The sequence below is a fragment of the Odocoileus virginianus genome, chromosome 4 (genome assembly GCF_023699985.2).
Source record: "Odocoileus virginianus isolate 20LAN1187 ecotype Illinois chromosome 4, Ovbor_1.2, whole genome shotgun sequence".
In the NCBI taxonomy this organism is placed as follows: Eukaryota; Metazoa; Chordata; class Mammalia; order Artiodactyla; family Cervidae; genus Odocoileus; species Odocoileus virginianus.
The window spans coordinates 42,821,763-42,838,285 of record NC_069677.1 but is presented as its reverse complement, the minus strand read 5'-3'; the positions used below and the strand labels follow the sequence as shown (position 1 = coordinate 42,838,285).

The following is a 16,523-nucleotide window of genomic DNA, read 5'->3' as shown; positions in this document are numbered from 1 at the left end:
ACATATTACCTTACCCTTTGATTTGACATGGAAGGACAGCATGGTTATATTTAGTCAAATTTTACTGATCCTGAGTATGCTGGGGTCTTAAAGGAAGACTGAAGTTATGCTAGGGGCTTGACAGGTCAAGCGATAAATACCCAGTGGGAGAAACTGCAGTCCCCTCATTAGGTCCTAATTGGAATTATAATAATACATAATATGGGAATTATAATAACCCTGAGCACATCTGAGAAAGGGATCATTTTCTGATCTGTGTAAAGGCAGGACTAAAAGCAGCCCAGCAAAAAGTAATCAGCCATGCCTGATTACTCAAGAGCCCAACAAGAACACCATTGCCTTTCTGGAAAGGCTAAAAAAGGCCCCCCAAAGTTTACCAATCTGGACTTAGACTCTTAAGAGGGACAGGTGATTTTAAAGGACAAATCCCTGCCCCAGTGTGCATCAGACATCAGGATAAAGTTACAACAGCTACAGCAGCAGGACCCTGCTGCCTATTTAGATGAGAAGGTCCAGACAGCCACTATACCTTTTATAACAGAGAACAGGAAAGGGAGGGGCCAAGGCCCAGGAAAGGGAGAAAAGGAAAGAGACAAGGTCTGCCCTGGTGCTGACTGCCCTTCAGGGAATCCCTATGGCAAACACCCAATCCTTAAAGGACAAGGCAGGAGGCAAATACTTCAACTATAGACGGGTGGGACATTGGGCCAAAGTGTCCAAATTGTGACAAGTCTCCTAAAATGGCTTGCTACAAATGCCATCACTTGGGACATTGGGTGGCACTCTGCCCTTGGGACCCAAGAGCCTCAAAGTCAAGTGTCAAGCCTTCCCTTATGATGGTTCAACAGGACTGAAGCAGCCCACTTCAGCTAGCCCGCCTGTCACAGATAACCATCATGGGGCTGGAGCCAAGGGTGAAACAGGATATGGCAGGTAGGTCCGAGAATTCCTTGGCTGACACAGGGGCTATCTAGGCTGTCCTGACCTCTTACTCTGGAGCCTTCTCCTCCAAAACTTGTACCATTTTGGGTGCTACAGGAAAAGCAATTACAAAAAGATTTACCTGAGCATTTCTTTGTTGCTGGGATGGACAAATATTTTCCCACCAGTTTTTTGTGGCCCATGAGTGTCCTACTCCCTTATTGGAAAGATATCTTTCCCTGCCTTTGAAATTTTTCAGCTATTGCAGTCCTGATAGAAGATGCTTTAAAACTCTCTTTTGAGGGCAAACTATTTTTACCAGTCACCAAGTGAAACAACTCCTGAATGGGAGAGGCCATTTATGGATGTCTGATCAAAGGATCCTCAGATATCAAGTAGTGCTGATGGAAAATCCAGGCCTGACTATATCCCCTTGTGAGGTTCTTAACCCAGCTACCCTCCTGCCTACCCCTCCTGAAAGGAGGCTTCCCCTCCTTTCACTCTTGCCTAGAACCCTTGGACCACTGGACAAAACCCTGAGAGGGATTGTCAGAAGATCCTCTGACCAATCCTGAGGAAATTGTGTACACTGATGGAAGCAGCTTTGTCTTGGATGGAAAAAGAAGAGCTGGATATGCAGTCGTCTCCAATTTTGAGACCACAGAGGCTAAATCTTTGCCATCAGTTACTTCAGCCCAATTAGTTGAGCTCATAGCCCTGACTTGAGCTTTAGAGCTGGGAAAAGGAAAAACAGTAGCCATTTACACTGACTCCAAGTATGCCTTTCTGGCGCTACAGGCACATGATGCTGTTTGGAAAGAAAGAGGCCACTTGACCACCTGAGGGTCTCCAATCAAATATGGTGATCAAATTCTTAGGCTCTTGGAGGCAGTCCACCTGCCCACTGAGGTTTCAGTCTCCTGCTGTAAAGGACACCAGAAAGGGAGCACGGAAGTGGCACGAGGGAAGCAAGCAGCTGATCAGACAGCTAAGAGAGCAGCGTTACAGAACCATGACCTAATAGGGGTTGCCACCTTAGATCCACAGACTCATTTGCCGGAAACTCCTTCATATGCTGAAGGTGAGACTCTTGAAGCTAAGAGTGAGGGCTTTCAAAAAGATCATATGGGGTGGTTCCAAAAGGAGGGGCTCCTTTTTCTGCCTGGGAACCTTCAATGGAAGTTGGTTAACTCCTTACATGCCACCATTGATTTAGGGGAAAAGGCCCTCCAAAGATTACTAGAAAACTCCTTCAGAGGAGCAGGCCTCCAAACAACTAGAAGACAAGTGGTCGCCTCTTGTTCCACTTGCAAGTTAAACAACCCCCAAGGAGCTTGAAGACCCCAGCTGGCCCAGCCTGCCCAATGACATGGTATCTACCCAGTAGAGGACTTGGAAAAAGACTTCACCTAGATGCCAGTTTCTCAAGGATATAAATACCTATAAGTCATGAAAGATACATTCACAAGATGGATTGAAGTCTTTCCCACCCCAGACTGAGAAGGCTGAAGGGGTGGTAAAAAAAACTGCTCTATGAAATCACTCTGAGATTTGGTCTGCCCACATCATTACAAAGTGACAATGGAACATTGTTTTCTTCTAAGGTCATCCAAGGGGTCTCTAAAGAATTGGAGATTACTTATTATCTCCATTGTGCCTGGAGGCCTCAGTCTTCAGGAAAAGTAGAAAAAGTCAAACAATTCTTAAAATCAGCGATTAAAAAGATAATCCATGAGACCTCCCTGGGAAGGAAGAAGGCTTTAACAATAGCTCTCCTCCCCACACCCACATTGCCCCTGAGGAACACGTTGGTCTTAGTCCTTATGAGATGCTATATGGGAGACCATTTGTTTATATCAATGACCTCTTCCAAGATCCAGAGGCTTAGATCCTCCGGTCTCATACCATGTCCATTGGGTAATTCCAACAAGATACACACTTATGGAGTATCAACCAGGACCCAAAAGATTCTAAAGAACCACACCACTATATGCTCCAGGGACTCAAGTCCTAACTAAAATCTGGAAAGACAGGTCCCCAAAGGCTCAACTCCAGCCCACATGGAAGGGCCCCTTCTACCCCCACAGCAGTCAAGGTAATAGGATATGACTCCTGGATTCACTACTCACGAGTCAAGCCATGGAAGAAAACTGAAGAGAACCCTCAATACATCTGTGAGCCCCTGGGAGACCCAGATACCCATTCAGGACTACAAATGAGTGCCATTCTAATGAACAGCCCAAAATTAAGTTTATGGGGATAAAATTTCTCAGGATAGTCTACAGAGCCAACACAGCTTGGCAAGTGTTGTACTCCAAAATAGACAAGAGAATAGATCTCCTGAACAACAAGGGACTTGAGCCATCTTGGATGAGACATGTTGTTTCTGGGTAAATACCTCCAACTAAAGATAAAGAAAGTCTCACAGTCCTCAAGAAAAATAAAGCATTCAGATCCTACAGGATCTCAAAGAATGAGCTGGAGAGTTCTCGGGGTGGCTACAATCTCTCTTTGCAGATCCTTCTGGCAATGGAGGATTTGGAGCTGGCTAATGCCCCTATTAATCCCTGTTTTCACAACATTGAGGCTGCTTATGATTGCTCCATGTATTATCAATTGTGTAACCCATTTTGCCCTGTCGAGGTCCATAAGCTACAACTTGTAGTGCCAGTTCAACAAGGGCATATAAAACTACACCCAACTATGGGAACTATCACTCACCCTTAGATGGACACCACTATAAGGACTCTGAGGCTGGAGATTAGCAAGAGGGGGAGGCCCAATACCCCTTACCATCCCAGCTCAGCAGGAAGTAGCCAGACATACCTCAATGGAAGCCCTTATTCCCAAAGAATTGGGCCTCCCATCTCTTGAGGGGGGACTGTTAGGCAGTTAGAATAGGAAAAAGGAGTCCAAAAAAATAGCAGTGGCTAAAAGACAAAAAGCCTGCAAAAATAGAACAAAGGAAGTTCTGAGGACCAGAGTAAGAACCGCAGGTGAAGCAAACAGCCCTCCTGGCTAGCCCAATTTACATAGGGCAGGCTCAAGGGGAGGAGAAAAAGTGTATAAAAAGAGGAGCCTCTGGCTTCTTTTCTCTTCTCTTCACCTCTTTTGGGTTGGCCCACCCTCATGCTTCAAGGATGAAACTGAGCTGTAACTGAGCTGTATCACCAAGCTGTAACACTGGTCTGTCCATTGGCTGAAATTTTTGCTGCGTCAAGACAGAACCGAGGAAATTACACACTCCCCTGACACTCCTAAATGGAACACTTACCAATAGTTTCTCCATCATCCCAAAACAGAGATCCTTGTGCCATCTGATTATCATCTGCAGCAACAATGAGCTTCATATAATTCTGTCGGCTGTAAAAAGAATACAATTTTATCAACATTTATAGAGTATCATGTGTTTTATTATATGTGTCCAAAAGAACAAAAATAAGAATATCAATTAAGGAGAATACAAATTGTTTTCGGAAAAGAAAATAAAAGGGTTTTCCTGGCTTCCCTGCTGCCTCAGATGGTAAAGAATCTGTCTGTAATGCAGAAGATCTAGGTTCAATTCCTGGCCTGGAAAGATCCTCTGGAAAAGGAAATGGCTACCCACTCCAGTATCCTTGCCTGAAGCATTCCATGGAGAGAGGAGCCTGGTGGAATATAGCCCATGGGATCACAGAGAGTCAGACACAACTGAGTGACTAAAAAGAATGGAAAGTATATAAACCACAAAATCCTTCATATTTAATAGAAAATATAATGCATATCTTTGATATCAAGGATTCACCTACTATAGAAAATCAGAAGTGACCTCATTTATAATTAAAACCATGTTAAGGTTACTAATATATTTATTTAAACTTTCTATGATAATTCTGCCATTGACCATTAAAACTATTTCAGTAGCATGTTTTAATCCTTATGACTTAAGTTATCCTCATATGTCCATATATAAACAATTTAATTATCATTGGCAATTGTTAATAAGAATGTGAAGAGTAGCTAGTAGAAAATTGCAAATCCACTCCTTGGATTGAGCAATGCTTACCATCTTCTGCCTATAATATGCCTATTTCTGAATTAAATATTTGCTTCCATGCTCAGTATACAAATGACCTGGTTTGACAGCCTCATACTGCAATGGAAGGATTAATTATGCTTAGCTATCTGCCTTTACTGATCACAAACATTAAAGGTTGTACTGCTATGGAAGTCTCCTAAAATATCCAAAATGTCTAGAATTCAAATCTCCATAGCAACTTTATATTTTCCATGTAAAGATTTTAGCATGTCTTAGCAAGTATGTATATATGTATTTCAGTTCAGATAAGTAGATCTTATTAGCAACATGAAAATCTGGTTTAACCTAATTTCCCAAGCTTCAAAACTTTCATTCTAGCCTGTATATGCAGTTTACCCTTGAACAACATATATCCAAGTAACCACAATTCCTCTGCACCCACAGATTCAGCCAATCATGGACTGAGCAGTACTGTGTTATTTACTGTTGAAAAATATCCACATTTAGGTGGACTTATGTAATTCAAATCCATGTTGTTCAAAGGTTAACTGTATACCTAAATATCTTATTTATTTTACCCATCTACACACACACACACACACACACACACACACACACATGGCCTCTCTAGTCCTCTCTAATAACCTAAGGATTCTTCAAGGCACAACTTATAACTGATCTCCTTCACGAGACTCTCACTTCTCAGATGCAGTCATTTTTCTCCTCTTTAATTGATATTAATATAAAGTATTGGAGGAGTACTGGAGCAGGGCATGGCAACCCACTCCAGTATTCTTGCCTGAGAACCCCCATGGACAGAGGAGCCTTCCAGCTACAGTTCGCGGGGTTGCAAAGAGTCGGGCACAACTGAGTGACTATCCACAGCACAAGATAGGGTATTGATAGAAATGGATCTGGATGGCTTTAGGAGACAGAAATAACCTATTCATGCCAGCTGGGGCTGTCAGCACATGGATCACCATAAGCAGGAGATGAGGAGAGAAACAGAACCGAGTCTTCTAGAATCTGAATATCTAAGCCAGGAGTTTAACAGTGGAAATAGATTCTGTGATTGGTATAAGAGATTCATTCTTACATCAATAATAGGAGACAGAATGGACCCACAACCCCTGGTAGATATGACACATTGTTGAATGAGAGAGAGATAAGGTCACATAAGTGGTCTTAGAAAATGTTCAGTTATAAACGGTAATGAATAGAAAATCTGAATTACCTTTCATCATAAAACGGGACAAGTATGATAAAAACAGGTCTGGTTTTTCTATGGACAGCAGAGGACTTAGCAGTTTGAAGAAGTAGTGATATTGTCAATGGATTATCTACCTTTCATAAACTAAAGTGAATCAGGGAATGTGTCATAGAATCGACGGAGGAAGAAAAGGGGGACTGGAAAAGACAGAAGGAAAGAGAAGTCCTCTGAGCACTGTTTGTTTAAAGTTCATAGAAAAATTCACTTTAAAAATATCCTTTAATGAATAAAATAATACTTCTTTCCATATATCAGACTCAGAAAAAATATGAGTCTTAGGTGAGACAGCCATTTAAAATACAAGACCTTTGCATGTTATCAATACCTTTGCATGTTTATACAGAAGACATTAAATTTCAGTTGTTTTTTTGGTCTGGGAAACATTCCTATCATGTTGGAAGTCAATTTTCCATGAGTCAAGTTTCTACATATTTAAGCACCGACAATTTTTTCTCCCTTCAAATCAAATAATGGATAATTTACTCACAGTCTATTATAAAAGTTGAGTTTCCCAAAACTTGGCATTCCTTTATTGTGACACAAACCTCCTGCATGGACAGTATCCACCTGGGTCACTTGATGTCACCCACATGGGACTTAGGGGTCAAGTGAAACTGAAGTAAACATGAAATTCGTATTTCTTGCTATGCCATGAGTAAGACCTTTGTCTCAGACACAGTAGTCATGAGACTGTGGCAGGCTAACCTGTAAACTTGGAAGTAGGATAAAATCTCAGACCTTTCCTGGTTCTTGACAATTCAAGCATGATGTATCTGAAAATCTAATCTGAGTTCTGTAAACACTTTGTTGTTGTTGCTGTTGATCAGTTGCTAAATCATGTCTGGCTCTTTACAGTTGTAGCCACCACACTCCTCTGTCCTCCACTATCTCCCCGGTGTTGCTCAATTTCTTGCCCATTGAGTCCGTGATGCTCTCTAATCATCTCATCCTCTGCTGCTCCCTTCTCCATTTGTCTTCAATCTTTCCCAGCATCAGGGTCTTTTCTAATAAGTCGGCTCTTCACATACAGGGCCAAAAAGGAGCTTCAACAACAGTCTTTCCAATGAATATTCAGCCTCGATTTCTTTTAGAATTAACTGGTTTGATCGACTTGCAGTTCAAGGGACTCTCAAGACTTACACTTCACTTACCTGTAAAATGTGTTGTTAGCAGGCTCTTGACATGGTAGGATGTAACCACCACGGACATGTAGGTTTATTTCATATAAAGGAGCCGCAAATGTATGAAATGTTTCTCTGACACCAATATCTTTGCCCTGGAAATAAGACAGTTGCAAGAAAGAACAAAAGCAAGAACAGAATCATCAGCAATACTGGTACTTGAGGGGGCACAGTTATAGAATCAAATAATATACTTTTTAATTTAAAAAATAATAAAACCACACACATTTATTCAGGAAGTTATGTTGTTTAAAGGATAAACAACTTTATTCCTTAGCTTATTTATAGCTTTGAAATTAACTTACCACTATTTTTTGTAGTATGCACATGCAGAAAATACACGGGTGTTTGATGAGTCACAAAAGTTATTCCTGACTTGTCACATATATTATTCTTGGAAGGAATGCATTACTTTTAACAATCTTTTTGCATACTTAATAAAAGGCAATGACTTTTTCATGCATAATGTACAATTTTGTCATTTATTTAGTAAAATAAATCCATGACTGTATAACAATCTATGGCAGAATAAATTAACTCTCTCATTATTTGTTAATTTGATTCAGATATAATTAGCAAGAAGCATCTTACTCTTTTTAAGTGGAAAGGAAAAGAAGTATGTCATTAATAAAATGGCTATAATCAAGTTGTTACCCATTTCTATTTTGTCAGTCCCCCAGAATTCCTTAATTACTTACTGTATGGTAATCAAACCACCGAGCATTAGGGACATAGCCTTCTACAGTGTCAGCGTACTGGAATTTAAAAATATACTCATTAAAAACATATAAACCATAGAATATTATTTTGTGAACAAAAATACGTGAAAGGACTTACAGGTTCCAATACAGGGGTAACCATAAATGCTGGACCCCACAGAAACTGTTTGAATATATCCCAGGTTGGTTTTTCATTAAAAAACCTGGAAAAAATATATACAAAGTTAAATCAAAGAAATTGATCTCTTCTAAATACCATAAAACAATTATTAAAATGGAGTTTTGTGAATTGAAATGCAAATCAAACTATAAAAGATCAAAAACAATTTCATCACTTGGAATTCAATATGTGAAAGTTGCTCAGTCATGTCCAACTCTTTGTGACCCCATGGACGATATGGTCCATGGAATTCTCCAGGCCAGAATACTGGAGTGGGTAGCTTTTCCCTTCTCCAGGGATCTTCCCAACCCAGGGATTGAACCCACGTCTCCAGCGTTGAAGGCAGATTCTTTACCAGCTAAGCCACCAGGGAAGCCCCAGAATTCAATATGCAGTGATACAATATTTTATGAGCAAGTCTAGAGCATGACTAAACCCTCTGACAAAATGCAAAGTTGCAATGGAAATGTAAGACCAACTGAGTGAGAAATCTCCTTTGAAGTGAACTCACATAGGTTCAAATATTAACTTTGCATAGTAGAAGATCAAAAAGCAGGAAGCAAAGATACAAACACTCTGGAAGAAAAGTGTGAGGCATGTGTGCTATAAGAATTTTTTAATTTGGTAACTTTAAAAAGAGTTTGCTTATCCTATGTCAATTAAGCTTACTGAATTGTGAATTGTGAGTTCTCAGTAGGACAACAGTCTGCATAGCTAATAACAAGGTTGGGAGATTCAGACCAGAGTTAATAGTCCAGCTATTCTCAAAGGTTAATAGGGAGAAGACAAAGAGGAGAAATCTAGAAATAAAAGAGGCAAGAAACTTAATGTTACCAGAAATAATAAATTACTAGAGAATAACTTAAATCTAGGAAGTTTTTCTTTTTTTTAAAAAGAAACTTGGACCTTTTATCTTATTATTAGAATACAAGGCATATTGATCAACTTATTATTTTGGTAACTTTATCTTGGAAACTACTGCTTAATTTGAGTAAATATTCTCTGTGCATTTTTTACTGGTTTATGAATAGTGAAATCTAACAAATCACCTCATTTAATTACTCTGATAATATAGGACACACAAGAAGATAAGTATGTCATGATTATTTCAATTTATTTTTTGTATATGTATTTGCCTTTTACTTTGTGTAACATCCATAAGAAATTACTTATATTTGCATTAAAAACAGAACAAGTTAACATTTTTGCAACTATATTCATAGAATTGAATTTCAAGATTTGGTCATATATCAGTTTGAGCTTTAAAGAGTAAATCCAAAACAATTTTATACAGAAAATGGGAGAGTTAGGATGGTTTTCTTCAGTCAGGCATTTGTATGTGGTACATTTACTGAATTGCAGTAATCTTCAGTTAAATAAATTATAATATAGAGATAATATTACTTATTTCCAAGAATTTTAAAAAATACACAATGTAATAAGGTCTGTAAGTAACCTAAAACAGTACCTGGCATATAGTAGTTATTTCTAAAAATTATTACTTTTTAAAACTGATTAATGTATTTAATTTTTAATGACACATATTAGACTGCTTTTTAGTAGACTTCCTCATGTAAATGCTTATTAATCCAAAATGTACACTAAAACAACAAAAAAGGTTTTAGTTTAAAATATTATATATTGAAGTGAAAGTAGACTGGAAAGTGAAAGTCAAGGTCGCTCAGTCCTGCTGACTCTTTGCAACCCCATGGACGTGCGTCCATGGAATTCCCCAGTCCAGATTACTGAAGTGGATAGCCATTCCCTTCTCCAGGGGATCTTCCCAACCCAGGGATCAAACCCAGGTCTCCCACATTGCAAGCAGATGCTTTACCAGCTGAATCACCAGGGAAAGTCCATTTTATATTGATTATCCAATAAAATAAAGAAAAGCTAATCTCTTTGTGGTAGAAAAAAGATAATCTGAACTTACTCATGCAAAAGGGGTCGGATAACAGTACCACCATGAGCATGAACTTCATGCATCTGTGTATAGAAGTAGGGCAATAAAGTGTATCTAATATTTAGAATATCCCTTGACATTGCAGAAAAAGTTTTATTCCAGGAAGCAGGATCTTGTCTCTGAAACAAAGCAAAATGTAATAGTCATAAGCTCTGTCCTTGGTTAAATCATAATTTTCAATACATATTTGAAGGATAAAAAGTAGGGAATAATTTGAATCACCATTGTATGCTACATACGTTCTTCACAAAATTCTTCTGAAGTGATATTTCTATCTCATATGATGGAAAGACAGAGCATAATATTAACACTCTAATAAGAAAATGTAAATTAAGCCCATACATGATTTCATGTAGATGAACCTACTTAGAGAGCAGTTCATATTTGAATAGGTGACAAATACCCTTGTCAACTGTGGTGATCCTGTATGATGAAAAATCTAGGGGAGAAACAGAATGCTATACAAAAGTGGAATGAAATAAACAGAGACGTGCAAAGCCCATCACAGTAACTCTGCACACTCTGATCTCATGAGAAATGAATAAATTATGGTACTGAAGAGCTAATAGTATAGGAAGAAGAGAGGATCAAATTAATATTGCCTAACAAAAAAGAACAGGCCCACCAAATCTTCTCTGGAATCACTCTCCAGGTAAAAAGCCTAAAACTGATATTGGAAAGTTAAAAAACGTCTAAATAATGTTATTGTGAGCTTCCCTGGTGGCTCAGTGGTAAAGAAACTGCCTGCCAATGTAGAAGACTCAAGAGACGCTGGTTTAATCCCTGGGTCAGGAGGATCCCCTGCAGGAAGAAATGGCAACCCGCTTGAGTATTCTTGATTGGGAAATTGCCTGGTGGGCTATAGTCCATGGGGTTGCACAACCCATTCACGCATCCAAACAATGTTATTGCACTTACTGGTTAAAAAATAATAGGGAAATTGATTACTATATTATGTTCTACTTTATTAAATTAATCTATTTAATTAAATAGATCTTCCAGCCCAAGGATTGAACCCACTTTTCTTCTGTCTCCTGAATTGGCGGGCAAGTTCTTTACCACTAATGCCACCAACCACCTCTCTCAAAAAGTTCTTCCAGTTTAGTAAAGTATATATAAAGTATATAGTGCCACCACATATAATTAGGTCTTGTGATTCTCTTTTCCTTTTATTTCTTCTCAACTCATTTTTAAAATGTCTGCTGTTTAAATTTTCCCATTTCATGCATTGATACTAATTTTAAATGACTTTTTCTAATTATTTAGTTCAAAGTCAATTTTTTTTTTATTGTTCTGTCCAGGTTTGTAAGGATTTCCAGAAGCAGTTTTTGCCCTGGCTTCTCCAAAATTATATACAGCAGTAGTACATATGCCAGCCAACAAAGTCTTGAACCCAAAAGTATAAAGAAAACCCAAATCAGAAAATTCTTAAACTGATGGGCTCAGATGCCCTCAGTAAATGTAGAGATTCAAAGCATTCATCTGGAAATCAGCCAGGAAGGGTGAATTCTAGTCAAAGATGCTTAAGGTTAGTGGGACAAAGGAATGAGAGTAAATGCAGTAATTACATACTCTAGTAAATGCACTGTTGTGGTTTCTTGCATATGGATAAAATGCTCCAAGTTGCATCCAGCGGGCACAGAGCTGATATTCTGAATTGTTGAAGAAACCACAGATGTCTGCTCCAGTCTAAAATACAGTTATATTTAATGAGTGTTAATAGCGTGTTTTTTAATATTCACAAGTGATGAAGATAAGAGGAATAGAGCTACTTACATATGACATTCCAAAGAGACTAAATTCCATCATACCTAAAAATTAGAAAAGAAAATTGCAGAAATCAATATTTTGATATTTGCTTTTTTCTATATAATTTTTCTAATACTGACTTCTAATTCAATTAAACAGCTTTTCAGACTGTTAATACACTTTTTATTTATTCTTCCTATAAAATGTATGTCTTTTTTTACTTTATAGTGTTAATGACATTAACAAACTGAATTATCCTTATTAGATAAAATCCCGTGAGGAGTGATCATTTTCATGAAATTGTATGTGAATTCCCAGCTCTTCTTTTAAAGGTATATTTCTAAACACTGATTAAGTATTTTCCTTGAATCCTAATATAAATATAAAGAATTTGTAGGTCTATATATGAAACTGAAAAGCAATCCCTTTAAAATAATAATATTTTATTTACTCTTTATCCAAACATAGTCAGAAAACTTCCACCATTTGTTTGAGATGTTTCATACTTTAGCATCTACAAGATATTCTTATTCCCTAGACGCTAGAATTCCTATCCATTTCTTTTCTTAGTTCTATATGTTATCTTTCCCATTTTCTGACCTTTCACAAAAGGAAACTGAAACCAAAAGGGACAAAATTATTTTCTCAAAATAAGCTAGATCCTGCTTTCTGGCCCACTGCTTTTTCATTATGCTATTTGTCAGAGAACATAGTGCCAAAAGCATACTCAAAGAAGGACTTATAAAGTATATGAACTAGCAACAGTGAATAGCTAATACAAATATTCAAAAAGAATAATGAAAAAGATGGAGACTCTCACATACCAATGATAGATTTTTCCAAATTATCCCATGTTGCATAGTTGTCTCCAAACCAGTGTCCTGACCATCGTCCAGCAGAGGGATATGTGGAACGAGAAATAATAATTCCTCTTTTGCCAGTTGCCTTTTGCAATGCACTAATAAAGATGGAGAAGAACTATGAGTTCTTATAATATATGAGATGTTTTCTTCATATATTTCTACATAGGACCACTTCATTAAACAAAAAAGTATTTTCTTTATGGTGTCTGTGCTGTCTCTTGCTATAGCTAGCTCTTTACAAGTGTCTTCTCTCATTATACTATAAAATCCTCACAAACATGGAAGACCTCTTTTTTCCCTTCCACCATTTAGCAGGGCAACATGCCTAAGTGGCCCTTTTGCTATTTGCCCAGTGAATACAAGCCAACTATTGATATTATCAACTCAACTAATTATATTGTGAGCTTTTGAATGAACTCATTTCATTCTACTTAAACATGTTCTCTTAATAAAGTTTAGGCCCTATTAATGCTTCAACTCTTCTTATTTATAACTTGTCAACAATTAATCTCCATATCACTCTGCAGAGAATCTTTGCTATAATACTCCCTGCTTTAGAGGCAGTTTAAAGACAGCAAGGCTTCTCTAGGTCTTAAAAATAAAAAATAAAAAAAATAAAAATAGTTATTCTATTTCAAGCATAGAAGCTGTCTAAAGCCAGATCTCAAGAGAATGGTTTTAAAAATTAGATCATATATTTTTCTTTTCCTCTCTTTTCAGTCTTTGAAGAACAAATTTATTGACTTTATTATTTATTTGAAACATATGCTAGTGTTAAGAATAATGCAATATATTATCTGTATCTCTATTATAATTATAAATGTACCAAAAATTTAAAAAATCACTATTGTATTAGTTATAAAAATAATTATTTTTATTTTCTTATTCAAAATAAATTATATATGAATAGGGAATATAGAACTATATTGGAAAAATATTTCAAATTCTTAATTAGGCAGATTTGTAACCTATAGGCATGTTATCAACTGTATATAATCATTTCCTTATTAAAGATGAGTCACAGTGTTTGTACTGATTTCTTTATACATAAAATTTCTTCAATGAGACCTTGAGATTCTAGAGGTTTAAGGAATGCCTTAATCTTCTTTGTACTCCTTATACCTAATATAGTGCTTAGCATATAATTAATATTTTAGTTAATGAATATCTCAAACTTATAGGAAACTGAGAATTATTGAAACTGAAATAATGAAAACAAAAATGGTACAGTCTGAATAACTTGAAAAAAAATATTATGCTTGAAGAAAAATATTATTATTCTCCATCATTTGTTTAAATGTAATTTATTTATAGCATCCTTTTACATTTGCAAGATCTTTAAATGTATAATGACTATATTTAATCTCTATAATATCTGAGAGTTCAACAATTTCATTCTCATATAACTGAAAAAATTAAATAATAAGAAAGTATTTAAAAGATATAAAAAGTCTATGGCTATGTATAAAATGAGCTACTTAACTCAACATTTAAAATTTATTAATCTTTTTAATTCAAACAACAAATATGGTTAAGCTGAAAGATTTTATGTACAAGAACAAAATTAACATTAAATGGATGTTCTTTGGAAAACTGTACTATCTTTCTCACAATGCTATTTAAGAGTGAAAATGGATATTAACATCCCCAAATAACTTATAACATATCATATAACAACATATCAACTATCTAGGGATTTACCTAATTTTTCCTTGAATTTATTTATATAATTTTAATAGCTGTGGTAGGTTAAAACTGGCTAACTTAGATATACTAAACATTGCACAGCATGTCAGGAACCATGCTAGATTCTGTAATATGCTCCAGAAATTCGATTTATTGTCCTCTGTGAAAAAAAAAACCAACTATTTTCATTTCCCTTCAATATTTTCATCTCAAGTTATATAAGTTTTGCTAACGGGTTCACCAGTCACTTCTCAATATTTCTGTTATTTTTAATATCTATAGTTTTATGGTAAAGTGAGGTTAGGATAGGATAATTGTGCTCCATATTATGTTCCAGTAGGGTTAACTGAAGAAACATTTGTCTCAATAAAAAAGCATTACTCTTAAGAAAGACATCTACTAGTTCTGAATGCCCTTACATTTGGATTTCGTGAACAAATCTATAGTCAATCATTCATATAATAATATCTTAAGTAATTCACTTAAGCTGAAAAGAGTTTGGTCCTGGAAATAAGATGTGTGTTTCACTAAGTGAGGAAATATTACCCATACTCGTTATTGCAAAATGATTTTCATTCTTTTACCAACTTTAGTCATCTACTAGAGTACTGGTTTTCAATCCTGGATGCTCATTACAACCACCTAGGGAATTTTAAAAAAATTCAGGTGCTTAGGCTGCAGTTCAGACTAATTAAAATCAGAATTTCTATAGTACAAAAATCTCCAATTTTGTACTATATTTAAAATAGATGACCAACAAAGACCTACTGTAGAGAACAGGGAACTCTACTTAATATTCTATATTAACCTAAATGGGAAAAGAATTTGAAAAGGAATATATATATACATATGTATATATATATATAACTGAATCACTTTGCCACACACCTACAAATAACACAACATTGTTAATAAACTATACTCCAATATAAAACAAAATTTAAAAATCTCCAGTTGACTACAACGTGTAGTTAAGAGCCAATGGTTTAGAGTTGCACTGTGTAATATGGTGACCATAAGCCACACGGTATTGTTTAATTTAAATTTATGAAAATTAAATAAAATTTAAAATTCTTCTCCTGAGTTATACTAGCCATATTTTTCAACAACCATATATGGCTGGTAGCTACCATATTGAAAATCCAAAATTATAGAACATTTCTATCATTGCAGAAAAATCTATTGCATAGTGTTAATAAAGACTTGATACTTAAAGAATGGATTTTGTTTCATTGTTTCATCATTATTAGCCTCATATAAGAATTTGTTTAATAGAGCTATTAGTGGGCTTCCCTGATGTTGTGGTGATAAAAAATCCACCTGCCAATTCAAGAGACATGGGTTCAATCCCTGGGTTGGGAAGATGCCATGGAATAGGAAATGGCATGACACTATATACTGTTTACTCAAATATTCATTAAAAATTATTCTTTGAGCACTTACTATTCCTGAGGCATTGTGTTACTATGAACTGAGTATATGCTTGGGAACAAAATAAAATGATTCAGGGTCCTTTGGAAATAGGATGAAAATTTAAAATAAATATACAGAGTGAGAGAGAAAACTATTCCAAGTGCTTTGAATGACCACCAGTAAGGTAAGGTCAGCAGGGAAGGACTCAAAGTAGAAACATTAATATCTAAAAAAATAATAGAAAGGATGATTATGAAAATTGCTTACTCATAAGTAGGTTTCAGCTGTGACCATCCATATAGATTGTGAACATCATAATGCAAAACAGATGAGCCATCACTAAGAATCTGCTCTGTTTCCATACACATGGTTCTGAAATGTAATCCATCAGTTCTTTGTGTGAGTTCTGGGGAGAATCAATGAAAAAAACATTAATATGTTATAAAGTCATCTATATTGAAGCATGTAACCTGCAGTAATAAGCTATTTTGGTAAAACATTAATCACCATTTGAAAAGAGTACTTTTTAACCAATTGGGCACTTTGTGCACTTTGTTTATGCTAATTTTAAATTAAAAAC

General features: G+C 36.1%; 1 protein-coding gene across 1 annotated transcript in view; it reads right to left on the bottom strand.

Annotated features, from left to right (window-relative positions):
* Window positions 1–16,523, bottom strand: part of SI (sucrase-isomaltase) — a 104,348-nt gene that overhangs the window by 11,747 nt on the left and 76,078 nt on the right. Inside the window, exons 36-44 of the mRNA XM_070465894.1 lie at window positions 16,211–16,349; window positions 12,806–12,939; window positions 12,009–12,043; window positions 11,805–11,921; window positions 10,203–10,351; window positions 8,228–8,312; window positions 8,089–8,145; window positions 7,361–7,485; window positions 4,196–4,284 (exon numbers count right to left, since the gene is read on the bottom strand). Coding sequence (XP_070321995.1) covers window positions 4,196–4,284; window positions 7,361–7,485; window positions 8,089–8,145; window positions 8,228–8,312; window positions 10,203–10,351; window positions 11,805–11,921; window positions 12,009–12,043; window positions 12,806–12,939; window positions 16,211–16,349 — 930 coding nt within the window. The remainder of the gene's footprint in view (window positions 1–4,195; window positions 4,285–7,360; window positions 7,486–8,088; window positions 8,146–8,227; window positions 8,313–10,202; window positions 10,352–11,804; window positions 11,922–12,008; window positions 12,044–12,805; window positions 12,940–16,210; window positions 16,350–16,523) is intronic.